Source organism: Lineus longissimus, chromosome 1 (genome assembly GCF_910592395.1).
Source record: "Lineus longissimus chromosome 1, tnLinLong1.2, whole genome shotgun sequence".
NCBI classification, from domain to species: Eukaryota; Metazoa; Nemertea; class Pilidiophora; order Heteronemertea; family Lineidae; genus Lineus; species Lineus longissimus.
In genome coordinates, this window is record NC_088308.1 from 27,652,199 (window position 1) to 27,671,986 (window position 19,788).

The 19,788-nt window shown below is 41.4% G+C and overlaps 1 protein-coding gene across 1 annotated transcript in view; it reads left to right on the plus strand.

Moving 5' to 3' along the window:
• Window positions 1-1,090: 1,090 nt before the first annotated feature.
• LOC135495400 (RYamide receptor-like) overlaps window positions 1,091-19,788 on the plus strand; it is a 29,904-nt gene continuing 11,206 nt past the window's right edge. Inside the window, exons 1-2 of the mRNA XM_064783987.1 lie at window positions 1,091-1,411; window positions 18,171-19,082. Of these exons, the coding sequence (XP_064640057.1) occupies window positions 18,267-19,082 (816 nt within the window). The 5' untranslated portion in view covers window positions 1,091-1,411; window positions 18,171-18,266. The remainder of the gene's footprint in view (window positions 1,412-18,170; window positions 19,083-19,788) is intronic.

Sequence of the window (19,788 nt, forward strand, 5' to 3'; positions counted from 1 at the left end):
GACCGATGTTGAAAATATTCAATGAATGGAAATTATTTGCATGTTGTTATTAGCTTACCGGTAAGGGAGCTTGTTATTAAACCAATATTAAAATGTTCAACATGTTGCAGATGCCTTGAAGAATTGCCATGAGATCTACCAAATTCCAAACACGTTGTATCAATATGGAAATTACCATTGGCATTCATAGAATTAGCGACTACCATTGGTGATCAGGTCGACGCCATGCCAATACTTCTTTCGATAACTCAATTGTTAAGTAGTTTTTAATGTGTTGAGCCAGTATGACCCATATCCATGATAAAGCCAACACCGATTGTACTAACAGGGATGGATACCCCTTGGTTGAAGAAACGTGTTTGCCCATAACAGAAAACTATTGTAATTCAAGTAACCCTATGAAGTTGTCCTAAAGACGTCATTTGGAAATAAGATATCACTGTAGAACTCCAATCAAAGCGAATCTGGAGATCATTTCGTTTGCGAAAATCTTCACGATGTTTTTATTATTAGATTTGCGATATTTCTCTCTCACAGATAATAATTCCAACGATATAAGAAATGGACGTTCGACTCTTCCTCTTCTAAATCACTTCAGGTTTGAAAAGCTGTCGTTAAGAATTTAATTGGGGTGTCAAAATGGGATGAGGGAGGTTCCGATTCAAATTTGAATTTACAGCAGGAGACATGGGTCAGAAAGTGAGTGTATAGTCCTTCCTGAGAACGATTGCTAAGGGATCGTTGGCTACAGAGACATATTCAATGATCGTATAGTAGAATATTTTACTCACTGGTCTGCTAAGTTCCAAGTCATATCTCAGGTCGCAGTTTGGATCCCGACAGCTTGTCAACATTAAAACGTCAGGGCCATTCTACCTCAATTGGGCGTAACATTATTTGTTGATATTCTGCTTTACTGTCCTGAATCAAAGAAACTCGGTGCCCGTTCGCCAGAACAAAGCACCTTTTCCCAAGACATGATGGGAGAAGCAGTCACCTCGTCTAAACAATTAAGGCCCGCATTGTCGCGTTTCCGCTGACCACTGCCCTCAGAAGAGTTAGGAACATGTGATAGGTATATGTACTGCCTTGTTTGCCGTCTGTTCTAGCAGTCAGTTTGGCAGGACGAGACCAAGGTAGGGCGCCGGCGGTTGCGCGTCGGGAGTAAAGAGAAATACCGTCTTCGTCGTAAAGGAGCCAGCCGTGCACCGCCTGCGGATAGATTCAGTGAACCTTGCATTCTTGGGAGACGCCGGGCGAAAGGATCTCAACTTTTCTGGAATAAGCTGAGGAATGTGGACTCAGGCATATTCTTCTGTCGAGTTTGTTGTTTCGCCGCCGATTTTGATTGAAAATACTTTTACCAGGAAAGGTTGTCGTGAAAACGTAAAAGTTAGTCCGATCATGAGAGGTAGGTGAAATTCTTTTATTACCATTATCATTATCATTTCTCGCTCTGTTTTTCCCGGTGTGGAAGTAGAAAATGTCCCCCTGGAAAAGGTGCCTTGTTCTATTGCATTCTGACGGATTATGGTGTACGATTCCCGGCAATATAAATGATATAGCTCCGAGATTATAGCGCATAATAGAATACTTTGTATCCCGGACATGCTATCCTAGGTCATTTCTACACTTCTACCCCGGCTGTTTGTTTCCTGAGTTTGAGTGGCGTAGTTGAATCCGACACAGTCATCTTTTCCCATGCAGTAATGCTTACAATCTCCCATCAAAATAAAAGACACGAAGCTGACCGCGGCTCTATTCTGAACGGTAATTTGCTAAAATGTCCCGTTTTATTTTGGTCAGATGGAACATTTGGCTTTGAAATTGAATTCGGCCAGATCGTGATTGCTCGGTAATGAGACGATCCAGAATGTCTCTTTCATTCTTAGTTAGTGGTAGAAAAAGATTCCGCTCGCTCTCTTTGTCCTTGGCAATTGCGGCCGATTTGTCTGAGATAAAGCATGTTAGTGACTTACTGTCGGTGTGGAATCAGATTCAGATTGGTCATGCAATCAAGCTCAATGGAATTATAGTGCGTCCATGTGCACACTGAAACGGAAAGATATCGGACCAGTCGTCAGCAATAATGTCTACGATGACCACGCCCATGAAAATGTCACATTGGTGTAGTGACGATGACTTGAGCAGATATCCGACTCATCAGACGACCATATCAAGTTCATCATGGACACCAATGTCGAATGACAATTTGGTCGCTCTGATTGCACAGCAGGGTAATCCCTCATTGTATCTGATTTGGCCAATATAGCAACTTTCTTGCCAGACATATATTGGCCATCTCTTTGTTTGTAAGATGAAGTTCGACATGTTCCAGAGGGAAGGTCAACGTCAAGGGCAATGAGTGGAGGAGGTTAATTTGGTCTGTATTGATGAGGGTAGACATTTTGATCCATTATTAGAGACCAGAGAGAGAGGGAGAGAGAACTTTGAGCCAGACAAGGCCGAGGGAAAATCTCCAACCTTATTGTCTAAAACATCAAAGTCACGAAAAGGGAAGCATTGAGGCTGTGATTGATATTGGGTCAGACCTAGACAGGTCCGCCACCATTACTCATTTTTTCAATGCTGTACAGTTGCGCATCTACCTGCAAATGCGAAATATGTACAGATCATAAAAACAAAAGAAACTAAAGCTTAAACCAAGTATTCATATGAATAGTTGCCAAAACTAACATTCGAAAATGTTTCTAAACGATCAAACATGCCAAACCTTCATTGTAGCAGTGCCTTTCTGTCAATATTCCATATTCTTATGGCGTGGCGTTCTACAAGGTTCCCTGTAATCGAGTTACCATCATAGCCAACACCGAAAAAATAAGCAGGCAGTTTTATATAATATTTTCTTTCGAAGTGTGCTGATATCAACAATACCAAACTATGTCAGTAAACAGTTGTTGCAACTTGATGCAAATATTTGTAGTAGCTACAGCCTTTGGCTTTAGCTTCGCCTATCGGAAGTGGTACCTTTATATGGTAATACCTTTCTGGTAATATATCGGATGAGCATGTCTGGTACTGGCAATTATTGGAAGGGAAATGGCACGCTGAGAGATGTAGGCACGCGAGTGGCCGCGTGGTGACCGCAAGGTCATCCAGTTACACGATCAGATCGCGGACCTCCAAAGCAGCGATAAGGCGCCTCATCACACTACTATCACTGCGCAAGGAGTATGATTTGTACACTCTAGTTTGACTACCAAAATAGTGCAGCAAAAAAGGCCGATCTGCCACTGACCTTAATACAATAGCATATATTTAAAGGTCCGTACTGATGATGGAAAAGAGAAGCGGAGGACCCTCTGTTTTCTTAGTAACGAGAAAGAAGATTGCACAGATAGAATAAGAAAAGCAGAACGCCACAGCAGTATCACAATACCATCAGCATTCGATTAGAAAGAAATAAAACGAAGCAGCAGGAGATACACAGAAGTATCATCCAGTTCATGAAAGTTGAAACGTTCCGTAAGTTTCAAGTGCTTTATCTAGATGTTCTTGCTTCATGTTAAGCATAGACATCCAGAATGGTCAACTCATCGAGTAAAATCGGATTTTAAGCAAAGGTATTGGTGATAAAAATGTTGCACACTAGCGACGTGAGATACCACTCTTCTACTTGAGGTAATCCTCACTGGTATCCTCTTGGAGGACACTGGACTGTGCATCAATGGGAGACAGCTGCACACGAAGTTCTGGAAACATGGTCCTGATGAAATCTGACCATTGAATTGAGAGGAAGGACAACGTCTCCGAATTATCGCTCCCAATTCTTTTTACTATTTCATCAGGTTTGTTGTCTTTGGCTGGGTAATCAAATCGCCGTCTTGATTATTCTGCTGATGTTTCAGGGTTAATCCGGAGTCAAGGAACCAGTCAAAAAATAATCAGTGGGTGCTAACAGTTCATTACACGCGGCGTTGCGTCCAGATCCGAAAGTAGTCCGTATGAAATCTCGAGAAGCTAGCTGGTAAATTGACAGTGACGTTTCTGATTGGGCTTATTGCTTGGCTTCATATTGGATTTAGTAAAAACTACTAGAGTTTATTGAACATTTACCGGTGGTGGCATAACAAAAACAGTAAACAGCCTTATTACAGGTTTTTTTGTTTGCAAAATCTTGTTATGTGTGATGGACTCGGACCAGCTCCTATGAAGCAAAAGAAATATCGAAATGTACAAATGTGCAAATTGTGTGGAATATTTTTGGAGTTTAATGAGTTTGAGGGTCTATTCTGTGGGTGTGAAGGGTGACACTCCCCGAATTGGCGATAACCCGCAAAATGGGGATTTCTTGCCTGACTGATAACCATTTAAGATCACGGCATACTGTATTGAGACTAGTCTTTTATGTCGATCGTTTCTGCTGAGCATGTCTGAAATTCTCTTACCTCCAACAACAATATGTTTAGTCAAGCTTCTCGTTGGTGTAAGGTTGCTATTAAGGACGCCCTGACTGACAGTCTAATAACATGGGACTCCAAGTCAGATATCAATCTACACGAATGCTCTTCAGCGCGATGTGATTATTATGGAAATTCGATTTTGTTGAATTCCTGCCAAGTTGCAAAATGGCTGAATAGAGATAATGGACATCTTGGCAACGGACGATTGGGAATCTCCGGCAAGATTTGCTAATGTTGACCAAGGGCATTGTACACTGACAGCTTGCAACTGGTGGACTTCCGATAATTCAGATGTCGGAGTTGGGCGCAAAGGAGGTTTGTTTAATTTGCCCTCGCGCTGGTCTTGGACAACGGTTCAGTCGTATCCGCTGTTTCGTCCTACTGGAGGGGCGTCATTAGGTTTCTTATAAAAATATATACCAGGGTATGGACGCAAAAAAGCGTTTATTTCTAACAACAAATCAAATGTCACTGCAGCAATGCCCTTATTAACGCAGGCGCTCACCTGATTGGCCTTATCTGCAATAGAAAAGAACACCCCTTTCCTATTGGACGAACTGCCTTAACGGATAACGGATGCTTCCAATTTACTTTTCCGTGAGCTACCTTCTAATTGATAAGCATCAAAGAGACAATCTCCCTGTGATTGCCACATTTTGTATAAAGCATAATCAGCATTCCCTCTGTTATTTTGTTATTACTTCCAGTGGTAAGCCTCTAATCAGAGGAAGATATATGAGAAAGAACCTCGTACATGAGACATTGATCAACCTCGGAGCAGTACGTAACTAACAAAGGGAAAAAAGCTTTGAAGTGAAAAATTTTCAAAGCCAAAATTTTTTGGCTGCTGATGATATAACTTCATTTTGAGCAGAAAGAAAAACAAGTGAAAAAAATATTTGGACTTAGAAATTGATTGAAGACTGCAATCGCTGATTTGTGCATAACTAGTTCTTTACACATTTTCGTGCTGTTTTCCATGCTACAAGTTGATCAAATTGAGAGAAGAAAAAAGCAAATTGACTTCTAGCGAATTCCCGCTGACTTTTTATGGATTAGACTATCATATGTAAAGTCTTTTTCCTCGACTTTCTATATCTATATCGATATTGGCAGATGAAAACGTGACCATTGGTGTCATCAATCGCAATGTGTCCTGTCAGATTGGGTATTCAAACGTGTGTGATTGGAAATATCCATTCTTGACAAGCGCATTATCCGACTTATCTGATGGAAATGACCAGTAAAACCCTATCAACCTACGGCAATACCTGCATATTGGTAAACATGTATGAGCGAGGCAGCAAACAAATAACTATGAGAGGCTTGAGGAAAATGGTGCCACTGAGGATCAGGGGTCGCCTCTGTATACTCCTTGGGCAACTTTAATGCACCTGTCGGCAACCATAATCCTTGCGGGCAACCATACTTATTTCGCGGTACCCACGTAATATAGTCAATTAGTAGACAACTTAAAATACATTGAAAACTTGAGCTTCCAAAAGGTTTGATGATTGCATTGTTTTGCCACAGTCCCTCATTATTTCTCTTGTTTTATCTTTATCGTCACTTTGATTAACCACTGGCTTTACAGCTTGACCTCTTGGGTCGTTGCTGTTAATCTATTAACTTTAGAGGAAAATTTAGCAGACCTCGAGATTTCAACAGCCGTATTTTAAAGACCTGACTATTGATGATGCGTGGATTTTAAAAATCCCCTGTCCGCTAATGGTTTCTAGACGCAAAAGTGTCCATTACTAACGGCGTTCCCTGCGGCCTATTGTGTTTCACCCCAAGCGTGTGGGGGTCAAGGAGATGAGCTGCAACTCCCACGCACGGGAAGTGAACTTGGTATAAAGCAATCATGCACTCCGCTAAAAGAAAACCTACTTCTCAAATAGTTGTGGACACATCACGCTTGGTGTAAGTGCACGCTCAACTATCTTTAGTTCCTGGCGTTTGCTTTCGAGCGAAGAAATCTGCGGCCAGGTTGGTAGAGAAGTATGACATTCCAAAAGTGTCCATCGATGGGAAGTGAGACGTTATAAGAACACTGCGTTGGAAGTGCTAACTGGCCGCAGGAGCACTTTGTTTAACTCACAACCTCATTCCAAAGCTGAAATAGCAGATGACGAAGTGTCGTTTCGGAGACTGGAAACGGAATGATATGACCAGAGTAAGAGATCTAGCCTCCTTTGTGAACGAACTCACTGGTGATTTTCGAAGGTCCTCACATGTATAGCAGGTTATCGCATTGGCCATAGTTTCCATCGGTCAATTTGCTATCTTTCGTGGTTTAAATGGCAAAATGTAGCGTACGCAGGTCAGGCGTTCCTTGGTATCTGATTCGGCTAGGTAGGAGTAAAGTTTAACGCGCTTTGAAACTAGCTCACAACGATACAATAACTCACTACTTTATTTTGTCTTTTTAGTTCAAGCTGCACGCACAAATTTTGAAATGATCATGATGAGACCCCCTCCTTGGATCTGTAAATGTTATCATGATCATCCTGACTTATTAGTGCAAGTTCTAACACAAGCAGTCGATTGGCATAGGCAAGGCTACTTTCAAGTCTAACTTTCCTTTCAAGGACATAGTATGAGTGAGCCCAATTTCTTCCCTTGACGCTGTGCATGAGACATTGAAGAGGTCTTAAATTGATTTCAGGCAAAGGTAACCTTCAAAGACTCAAATCAACCGGAGCAATTCAATATACAGAATATTTGATGAAGAATAAGTACGCTGCACTTCTCAAACATGCCATCTTATCTACAAGTAGTATGTAGCTGATTAGTTTAGTTAGTTGTAAGCATCATGCAAATATCTTAATACAAGCACTGGCAGAGTTGCGCAGCGGAAAGGTCGGTGTGTTTGAAACCAAGCATCCGCGTGTGGTTGTGGGGATCGATTTCCTTGTGTTTATGTCACAGAGAGGGCGACTTTCTTTCTGGCAGCGCAGGTTTCCTCCTGTCTGTTTTCCCCAACACAAATCGCCAACGAATGTTACAGAGAGACCTGTCAGTACTATTAGTTAACACTCAGGTGTCAAGATCATTTTTGTTTCAGACTAGATGATCTATGGAACTGCTATTGGAAGGCAATATCCGATTAACGGCAATGTAACGTAAGTCACTCTACCAGGAACAAAAAAGGTTTTTTTACTCTGATTTCTAATTAATATTTGATTCCTAGCAAGCAAACACATTATGCTCAGTTGAACAGTATCGAATCCGTACATTGGTCTAATTAATCGAAAAGGAAAGAGGATCTTGGAGGGTAGAAAATTTATTAACGATGAAAACGAAGCGGACTTTTTAATCTCAATAGCAAACAGATGACTGCGTGGAATACGGTTTGATGATGATGTGAACGTTTCACATACAATGGAAAGAGGTAGACAATGAGATCAAAGCATCGTATGGCCTCTGTTGAGAGAGCGCTGAATTAAGTTAAGGAAGGCATTTAAGGAAGGCATTCGGATGTTGATGGAATGTTGGCGAGATCAAAGAATTGCCTGGTACCGAGTCATGATATTTGGGAGCGTGCAGTTAGATGGAACAGAGAAAACACGCATGGTTTGCCCATTCATTGGTGATTCGTGTAACTTGAGATAAATCCCAGACGCGTTTCCGCGTCATCGCAGATGCTGATTAATATCGATAGATATGTTGCTATTGAAAATGATGTTGATATCTCAATTGTACGCTTGATAAGATGAAAATCTCAGTAAATTTATCGGAAAAGATAAAAAATCGACGAGACAAGTCCTATATAATGATTTTTAGTTGTAGACGAATACAAGTATATAAGTCTGAACCGCCGTGCTCTCTCAAAATACCCCACGTAATGATACGGCTACATCAGAATTGCTATGTCATTATCAAACAAAACCTGGCAGTCAAGAAAATGGATGATTGATATAAGAATATATATCGTAGATCGTCAAAGAAAATTGAGGTATGAGTCCTGGCAGGACAAGAAACGAATGGATGGTTAGTTTTAATTTGATAGAAAGCGTTCCCTTCCTTATACTACATGTACTTGTATGGTAACAACGCCCGGTCAATTATGCTTTTCACGTACCTTATCCGTTATAGATTACTTCTTCGAATTACTTGTGACTAGCCAACGTCACTAGATAAATTAGCTCAATTGAAAAGCTTCTTTTCTCTTCCGATGTCTCCTACCATGGGTCGTATACCCGCTCAAAACCCACCAATTCAAGGACGCCCATCTTCTGTATTTCATTGCAGACTGCATTTCCAGCAGAAATGTCAGCAAAATCTTCGACAATGTTGGTCGTGAAAAATGAGGCAACGACTATTATTATTAGCTTGTATTGGTTTCTGTGTCGTTGGTAAATATCAGGCGGCCAGGAAGAGACACCACGTCCATAAATAATAACAACAGGCCAAGCAGACGATCGATGTTTGGCATTTGCTCATCCGCTGTGTTATCGAAAGGCATACTTTACAGAGGCGGCATGACCGCTCAGCGCGACAGTCAGTTTCTCTCAAAATGGCTAATATGATCACGAGTGTCTGCCACAGCTTTCGACCTTGAACTTTTGTTTATTTTGTAACCTTCGGGCGTGTCAGTATCTTGATAATGATGAAAATCCAAAATGGTCCCAAAACATGGTAGCTTGGACTATTTTCATATTCTACAGCACGGTGCGTTAGGTTTAGGAATAATTCTGGTATTAATCTCGAACTTGGTAATATTCTACGGCCAAACTGGTCAGCGATTCATCTTGTTTATTGCATATTTCAAACATACAAACTTGTAAGTATAACCATTGGAGAGCAATGGCGAATATTGACCCCGGAATATTGACAATTTCCAACTGAACGCCCCTTCACGCTTCGTGGAGCGTTTTGGAAATATTTGCGAAGGAAATATTGATATATATATTGATATTCTAAAATTTTACTCAAGATTCAAGGCAACGAGTGTGTACCGGGGCGGCCAAACTGGTTGACCCAACTGTGGCCCCACTTGGGGCAGCTTGATTGAAGCTGCAGGCAACAGGTTGTTTACCGGGACAACTCTTCCAACAAGTCACCAACGAAAAAATCAATGAACACTGAAAGTGAAACACACCTGGGAAATGAGATAGCATTAGATTTGCATTGTACATGTAATTGAATTCGTTCGCAAATGGGGAAATTCTGCAAAAAGTCAAATCATAAATTTGACTCGGCGGTTACGCTGAATGAAATAGTTTTAAGAATCAATGATGACTTTAAATCTCGGTAACAATATGATCAGCGTCTTGAGACTACCCAAGGCTGTATGAGCTGATGTTGTTCTAATGATATTATGTTCCATTGACGTATTCTGGTGCGCTTTTAGTATAGCTCGAAGCAGGATTTCCGATGTTTCTTCACTGAAGGTTAAGATAACTTGATTATCCTGATATCGTGGCTCTGTAACCGCCGGACAGAGTAGATATCTCAAAGTCTTCAAACGCTCTTAGGAAGTTTCTTGTCAAGATGGTACAGCGTGTTTAAAGGTTAGGTTAAAGGTCAATTGAAGTCAAATGACAGTGGCATACTTTGTCAAAAGGTTGACCTAATGTTGAGCTACTATTCTGTCATCCGAGTATGATACAGGAATAAGCCATGCGACAAACCGAAACTGTAGAGAATAAAGCTCTAGAAAAGGCATAAATTGTGCATGGAGAAAGCGTGAAATATGGCAGAGTGGTAAAACAACCCCTGGGAGTAATTCATCATTGATTTAGACCCAATTGTTTTTGTAACGAATGCAACCAAAACCCTATTTGCCATTGAAGGCAGAAAGAACGTAATCACCGTTTGGCTTGTCGTGAGGCGAAACCAGATAGGGCAGTTCGCGTGAACTGTCTCAAGAGAGCACAGAAGATTCATTCGAGATCTCATGCAAAGCACCATCATGTCGAATCTAGCATGCTCCTTGACTTTCGGACCTGATGGCACAGATTGCTGATATGGTAGATATCTGATGGTATCATCAATAAGATTCCGTGACGAGCGCATACAGATAGGTGATGAAAAAAGTAATCTGTGTTGCTGCATAATCTCTCAGAGGTCAATGATCGAGCCTTTGACTCATGCAAGTCAGAGGCCAGATCAGAGTGACAGCGGGAACACGAATGTCCAACTGTAGCTAAGGTTAATATTCTTATCCAAAGTTACCAATCATATTATGCAGAGTACCTGAGTTAGATCGCACTTCGATCGATCACCTGCGCCGAGAATTCCGCATGTCACGTAATCCTTGGCTTTCAAGGTATTATGTACTGATAACTGAAAATCTCGTGACGAGGCACCGTACGGTGGGCATGGCAGTAAACAGTTACCACTATCACTTTGACGCGAAGTAAGTTACGTGAGGCCGTTACTGTCAAACAGTTTCGAAAGATAAACAGCAGCGCAGTTGCTAGGAACATGACAAACAGCATGCTCCGGACGTAACGAGTGATACCAATTGTTAGCGGGCGTGGCAGAGCTAAAAGGGGCCAGAGAAGTCCTCTAAGTAGATTATTTTTATCCGCGATATTACATGTACGTGATATAAAGCAGGCGTGGAAATCGGATCTTTCTGCGTTATGATGTTTCTCATCTCATCGCATCAATCTGCTTTTGTCAAAGGGAAACACTTCTCTGCTGTAATCTGAGCCATCACCATTGTTTTATAACCTATCAAAAAAGTTCCACAGGTATGCTGTGCATGTTTTTAAAGTAAATATGTTCAGGAAAGGCTCGCACAAACGGGGAACGCCATCCTTTTCAACCATACCCCCATCATATTCTCAAATGGAGTCCACATAACGTCACGATTCTTATTTCAAAGCAAGTGTTTTCTAAAGCTTCATGTTAAGGAAAATGTCACCGTTGACGACCATAGTCTGCTAGAATCTATCATCCGGAGTCTCTTTATATATCATCCGTCATCAGACCGCCGCATATGTAAAGAAACCAAATGCAACGATGGGAGACTGTCTCTTATCAGACAAAGATGTTGTGTTATTTCAACTGCTTGAGGACAAAATTTTATGTTTTATTAACATAAAATCTAAAGTTTGTTCTGCTCTTAGATAAACAGACGGCTCCAGTGCTGTCTCCTTTTATTTTCCCCCAGTCGAGAAAAAGATGATCAGCGCGACGAACAAATACTGTTTGAATGTAAGGGGTAGCGAAATAGCGAAAATGCTACTTATCAGTAAAACTGTCATGACCACCTGCACACCGTGTAACTTTTTACATGGTAGCATACATTCGATCTGAAAAGAGTTGATACCACAAAGTACATTGCCTGTACACCATAAAGAACAACTACCGCAGCATGTTCTCCTTATTAACGCTATGATAATATGAATGCAAGATGTTACTTTATCATGCTGAGAGAAAAACGAAAAGAAACTAAACAAAGCAAAGGTATAATGCCTTGGTATTTCGCTGATACCTGCTTTGACTGGTGTTTCTTCCAAAAGCAGTTCGAATACCAAGATTCTGAGTCTGCTGTGCGATGGGTTTTAATCAATGCAAGCTGATACATAGGATTGCTTTCAGACACATTATATGTAATAGCAACCAATTTCTTTCAAGGGAAAGCCTAATTAGTAGCCGGTATTCTTTAGAAGATACCCGGCGGACAATATGTATGTTTCTCTCACGAGCTCTAATGGAGTGCCTTGTTATAATGGTGGGTCCGGATTTATTGGGGTATAAGTTGCGATATGACTGAACAATGCAGCATTTTACAACGGATTACGATGGAGCTATGCTATTCTGTTATCCCTAACATAGTACATTTAAAATGAATTTGAAAGCAAACCTTATTTGATAAGCAGCCTGCTTATTCTTGTCATTGCCAAAAATGAGGCTTCGCTATCCGAGAAATGTGTGTCAAGATCACCATGTCGCTCGTTGAGTGTAGGGTGTGATTTTTATTTCTAAAAATGGTAAATCACAGCTTATAGTTAACCAAACATCATCTGCGTTCAAAGGTAGGTTGCTCGTTACGACTCCCCATTTTCAAATGCATTTGCTTCGTGCCTAAAAGCCAAGTCATCATTCCGTGATTAGGATAATCACACGTAAGGTAATTGCCTTATAAAACTGCGAAATTGGGATGGGGAATGTAAACTTCCAAGCGTGACTGAGCGATATCGAGCTTATCATTCTGCACAGAATATCTCTATGTTTTCTCAAGAAAGAAGAGCTTTTTTATCCGTAAACGTTGAGTATCAGTTTTGATTTGTAAAAGTGAACTAAGAAGCTGGCAATGGAATAAAACAAATACGAGTGGGATTTGGGTAACATTTGGTAGACTGCAACCTCCTTCGCATATCCTGAACTGGAAATCAGGTTCGTTTGCGATCTGCTTTGTCGACTGGTACTGACTTCTAATAGAATAAGGGCAATAGATATATAAATACCAACCATGATCACATCCTGACACCCTGGAAGGACGGCGTTTTAATTAGTCCACTCAAAGGTCGTCCCAAACTGACCACATCACGCAGACGCTCATGTCTGCCCATAAACGTCCCTTCAGTCCTCTTGATAATGGGAACCCTTTGACCATTGCATGTCTGCGCTATACGTTAGTTATAGCAAGGGCAATTTCTGTCACAAGCAAGGTACTCCCATTAAGAGAGATATTCTTACAGCCGATCAACCCTTGACTAGCATGTACGAAAGTCTCATTAGAACCAAAGCTACGCTCGACTGATAATATCTTGGTTTCGAGTGTGTGACTTCGGCAGGCTAACGAACGTAACAGGTATAACCTGGCCTGCCATACGGACTCAACCGATTGAGTCGAAGTCGTTATAGCAAAATATTCAGTAAATACGTATCTTTCCTCTGTTGCCCGATAGTTCAAAATCACAGCCATGGCACTGCGAGTAATAACTCTATTCATAAATCACCATCAGCAATATCTTGCTGAAAGGTAATTTCAGTGCCATAATTTTTAGTCATTGCATCGAAGGTTGCATGGGAATGCTTGAGCGATTTGTCATTTAATGTCTTTGAGGTGATCATTATGCAGCCATATTCATAGAAAAATTCACTAAGTTCATATTTCGCTCTCCGTGAATTGCACCGTGCGCGGCAATAAAAGGCCATGGGATGCTAGTAAAAAAATGAAATGTACATGTACGTATAGTTTTTCCTTGTAGCAATTTCTACAATACGTAGTGTGCTTCGCGAATGAGCGATTACAATACGTAGAGTGCTTCGCGAATGAGCGATTTTAGTCGCTGCGACCGAAAACAAGGCGAGTGATTCAAATTCTACTGATCGTCCTCCACTATACGTCATGTAAGTCATAGCTGGTAAAGAGCCATGAATTATTCGGCCATTTCTTTGCTTGTTTCTCTATCATTAGTTCCCAACACAAATGGCCCTTACACAGCCCATACGTCAATTGACATAATTGCTGATATACCGCTAACCTCCTCAAAGGCCATTATTTCTTGATTTACATCACGCGTGGCCATAGCCGTGAACAAATTGCTTTTGGACGCTGACGATACAACTATACATGTATAACGGTATTCGTAAGACACGCGGTCGCATGTTGCATCAAAGTTAACCTAGCTGGCCATAGATTTTGGCTATGATAAACGTTGATGTCGCTTACGATGGATCCTGTGCACGTCGAGCCCGCGTGCAACCAGAATATCGTGTTTCTAACTTGATCAAAACCACGTGACACCAGGGATTGGTATTTATTACTCCTCCTGGTTAAGCCAAGGATTCTGTGTATAGCCTCTCATTTAAGCGCGATTGTCAAAGCATCCTTTTTCTGGCCAGTGAGAGTAGTAGCCTATGATAAGACATTAATCATGGAATGCATGTCAGACAGCGAAATATTACAAATCAAGACAGTTGGATGGCCGCGTCAGTTTACGAAATCTCTTGTACACCAAGGTGTCTGTGCAGCCTGCAGATCCTTGGTTATAATGCCTTGAATAATACCATTGGTCATATCGATTTGTTGAAAAGCATGGTTTGAAATTATGTAAATTGACCCTTTGCCTACCCTTTCAGGTAAAAGATTGACAAAGCAACTTGGGCACGTCGAATGTATTCATATATAATGAAAATACCATTTTGATGACCTCCCAAGTGACTCAAGATGAGCTCTATATTTGAGGTTGTGGCCCCTTGCGGTTATCAAAGTATTTTGAATTTAATAGAATCAGTGACCTGCATTTGAAATGAGTGGTTATACGGAGGAATTACCTGAAGCTTAGCTGTGTCATGACTGCCAAAACAGAACCAAAAGGGGAGAATGTTCTTGCAACATCTCAAACTTGGATTATTATTCAGTGTTGTTCTGGCTCGATCGAACAGTGTCAATGATGATGCCATACGCATATCCATACTCTATAGTCTTGAGCCTTGCCTCATTTTCTTTTAATATTGGAAAAGATGGATTGTATTCGATGATCTATTATTAAGACTCGAGAATAAAAACTAACGATGTGCGTCGTATCTCGGGATATATTGTTCTGGTGGGAAAGAAGATGCTATGGAATGTGAGATTATCTTCTTCTTTCTCCTGATTATCTTCAACTGAAATTTAAAGGACCTGGTCGAGATGCAGGCAAAGAATCTTACAGCGCTTTGAGATCTGAAATTTGGTCATGGCAATATTATTGACAGGTATAGAGAGGGCTTTCATTTCATCCACGTCTTTGTACGTTTGCAATGTCCTGGCTAGGGTAGGTTCAAGGATTGACATTTACCTTTTACCATGATGCTGAAAAGTGTCAAGGTCATTGCCAAGGTGTCAAGGTCAAGGCCATGTGATGTCAGTTGATCTTGACAATGAACATGACACGGTACATGGACATGCGTTCCCGTTTGTTCCTTTCAATCATGTCTTGTTATTGATTCTCACCAGTGGAACTGAATTGAAATGAGCTGTTAGAGCACATTAGACCTTCAAGAGATCCGTGTTCCACTCGATTAGTTTCTTTAATTTCCGATTAGCGCGCTCTGTCGGTCTGTCGTGTGAATGGACATCAATTGTAGTCTTCACCGGAAATCACAGTTGGCACAAGCTTATATATGCCTAAACAACAGAACCGGTGTGGGGGTTTTCGGAGAAATTAGATGTATTTGGGATTTTCTTTCAAATCAAGGTTTTTAGTAAGCTTATATACCCCGGGTAGATCTAACATGAGGATTGTAACGAACATCTCAGTGAAATTTGTGGATTTTTTTTCAAATCGAGTAAGCTTATATATACCCCGGGTATATTCTTACAAGACGATTGCATCGAACAACTACAAAATTAAAAAAGAGTATCGGGCAACTGCTAGTGCAACCATATGACGCTTGTAACAATCGGCATGCCAACTGAATGAACTCTTCTAAGACATTTGATATTTGACGTTGACGCTGTCAATGCCATCCCCACCGTTGATACGGTCTCGAAAAAATACGCTTTGTTCCAATCTTTTGCGACTATCAACGAGTGTCGCTTAACATAGTGCATCTTAAAAATTCATTACCTACTCTGTACTTCTCCATTAACACACCTTTAAACAGATTTCATGAGGGAGAAAAAAGGCTATTTCGATCTTTAATTCAATCCAAATCCCTTACTTAATTGTGACACTGCATTAGACGGCCGAGCATACGAAGAGCTCATTATCATTATCCAAACTTAATCGAGAATTGGCTCCAGGCAAATGTCTTCTTTGAATACCTTGCGTTAAAAAATCCTGCCACCATGATAGATCGGTTCCCTATACTCACGCTCGAAGGCTTCCCAGACTTATTTGCGAAACCCTCAAGCGACACTCTGTCCGTTCCTACCAAAACAATGACGGCCTCTTAATTGTGGCGGCCGTACTGAATAGCACTACCCCACATTGCCTCTGACCCTAGGTCAGCTAATTTGCTGTTCATTCCTATACGTCCCATCATCCCAATATCAAACAGAAACGAGGCAAGGCTCAAGACTATAGAGTATGCGTATGCGTATTGCATCATCACTGACACTGTTCAATTTGGTAATTTCATGGACACGGGACCACCTGACTGCTTTGCACGGCACCGTGAAAGCTTGTGGGCACATACGATTCTAGTCGCCTCTACCCCAAATCTGACATCTGGAGACGCGACCGTTTAGAGCACGAGTAGGGGCCTGTGGAGTTTGGGTTGGATCTGCTGTTGAGCACCTAAGCAGTCAGGTGAAACAATAGAGCTCCTCGAATTCACCACCACTTCAATCGACCGCAAATGGATACAAATTGGTCGTTTAAGTTTCGCCCGAGGCCTGCATACCAAGGCTTGCCGAGAGAAACTGGTGAAGGATACATGCCATTATTGCGCCTTTTACGAGGTCACATTGCCTTCATGTTGAGCGACCCGGACAAGCGCACTCAAAGTAATGGTTTAGAGAAATTGGTTTCCTGATCAAAGCCAAAAGCCTCCGTAAAGACTGGATTTCACACACGATTTCAATATGATTTAGCCCACCGTTTTAGAACTTTCCTATCTTGTGATAGAGAGATCCCTTTTGCTTTTCCACTTCAGCAGGATACTCTAATAGCACAAAATTGGAGGTGAACAATTTGATTGGAAGTAGTTCATATTTTTCAATTCATTAAAGCCGCCTCTGTTGATACAAAGACATAATTGGTTCGTCTGCGTCCGAAAGTGAAATGAAATCATTCGACGTTCAAGGTCAATGATTTGTTTACATTGTGTGTTTTGATTTCAAAATCGGTTCAGCAAAACATTAAAATCCCGGCTTTTGATCATCGTGTTGACAGACTCAATCTCTCATATGAGGCAGACTTATTTCTATCATTCATCACTTTGTGGTTCAGACAAAACGAATGGTGAATGTGGTGCCGATTACAGAACGATAGAGACTTTTATTGTCCATTTATCCATTGCTTCAGTTCTGGGTTGCATTGTGACTTTCGTTTCAGAGGACATTCATTTCTGTTGCACTGGCTTCAAATGTGAGAAGAGCATCTCTGCCTTTCTGGCAAAGAATTTTGTTGCAAACTTTTTGCCTTGCCTCTTTGTGCCTATATCCGCTCCCAGGGACAGGCGGTACCGCGACTGCTCACGGTGAATGCTTCTTACAACCTCGTCAGTCAATCAAACACTGCCTTTATGTGATCACAAGAGACCCAAACTCCGAAAAACCCATTGAATTTGCATACGTCCTGCTTTGGTTGCAGTTGATGCCGCACTGTTGTTAATTTCCTTGATAATTGGCCTTCATCTAAAAGATGCCTCTTCTCAGGGGAATGAAATGCTGCAGGCGTTTGTGATGCTGACGGTAAACATGGTATACGTAGCTCTGTTGTGCGTTCGGAGGAGCAAAAAATACCACTTTGCGGATTTACCCGTCCGCCGATCCGATGATTCAAGTGATGCATAACCAAGGTAGCTGGATAAAAGATAGAGCTTGTTTAATTTGTATTCGTCATTAGGTTGTCTTTATCTAGCGGACCTGAATTAAAAATCAAAAGATGTGCCCAACCTTGGATGACACCCTTTGATACACTTGGCTGGCATTGATAAGAATGACAATGAAAGAACTATGGTAGCCATGATACCGTTCGTCAATTTCATTTACAGGGTAATGGTAACATCGTACGCTGGTCACATCGGAACCAACCTCCTCACACCAAAGTTTCCTTCTTCCTGATAATGTTGTAAAGGTGTCTCTGCGCTAAAATCGATATGATACCGCATGTTAACTTCTCGTTGCAGGGACAAAGCCAGGCGACGTGGGCGCGTAGACGGTTGATGGACGTCTCACCGCGGCTTATGACCATTACTAAGAGGACAAATTAACCAGCTTTCAGGATGAATACAACTTGGGATTACGTTACGCTCGATCCGAGCACCATAACCGCGGATTCAACGGATTGGGATGATGAGAACAACTTAACGGATCTCAACCACTACATCCGTAAAAACACAACTGAAAAAGTGGCGATAACTGACCACACTTGGCCCATTTATTCGGCCACTATCATCACTTGTCTCTACGTTTTCGTCATCATTTTCGCAATCGGAGGAAACGCCGTGGTGTGTTATGTTGTATTGGGTTTCCAGAGAATGCGGACAGTCACCAATTACTTCATAGTGAACTTAGCCTTCAGTGACATAATGATGGCTATCCTGTGCATTCCTTTCTCTTTCGTTGCTAATACCATGTACACGTATTGGCCATTTGGGCCGGTGTTGTGTCCTGTTGTTACTTATTGCCAAACCGTCTCAGTGTTCCTCAGTTGTTTAACACTTGTCGCTATCGCTATAGATCGCTACGTTGCCATAATTCATCCTCTAAAGCCAAGGCTAACAGTGAAACAAGCCTTTGTCGTGATTGCGATCATCTGGGTTCTTGCTACGGGAGTTTCCTTACCAGTGGCAATCCTCTCGCGGATAGAAAGGCGAAAAGACCATCGGAAAATCTTTCGGGATTATTGCACGGAAATCTGGCAATCGTCTCAGCAGAAATATAACTACAGCCTCTCCATCATGTTATTGCAGTACTTCATTCCCTTATCTGTTTTCGTGTGGACCTATATCAGGATAGGCGTGGTGATATGGGTTAAGAAACCTCCCGGGGAGGCAGAGAATAACAGAGATCGACGAATGAATGCATCAAAACGAAAGGTGAGTGGTAAGGTGAAACTTCGACCCAACACTGCAACTAATGAAGAGTTCAATGCAATTGTTAAGAGCCCATTTTAAATTTTTCACTGTGCAGCGGCACAGTTGAACAGCGTCAGACTGGTGATCTAAAGGTCCTGGGTTCGAGGCTCGACCACAGTGTCGCAATGTCCATTCAGCCCAGAGAAACTCTCCGCCCTGACATCAAAGCCTTGGTGGTTCAGCGGTTAGAATGCTGGACCTTCGAACCGGTGGTCACCGGTTCGACTCCCACGTGATTCCACAACATTTTCTCTTTTTTCTCTTTATTTTCTTGTTATTTATTCATTTATTCAGTGCTTCAGAGCATGTTTTTACGTGGATTGAAGCACTTTTGAATATGGTATATCATTATATAATTATTATTATTCATGTACATAAAGAAATTTTCGTTACTGTGATGAAATGTGAACTTAAAACACAAAACAAAAATTAAATGCTCTTCTGAGAAAGCGTTGCGAAATACATTTTGATATTGGCCTTCTAACCTAAAGTTTTCGGATGAATGATGGGGAGTTAGTAATGGCGGTAATTCCGCTGCAGTACCGCGATGTCTATTCAATAAAATGCCGCATAAAGTTCTATTTGTCAAATCAAGTAAATTGTTTGAAAACTTTTTAAATCACGTACACTTTACTTTCTAAAAATCATCGATATCAGCATCAGAATC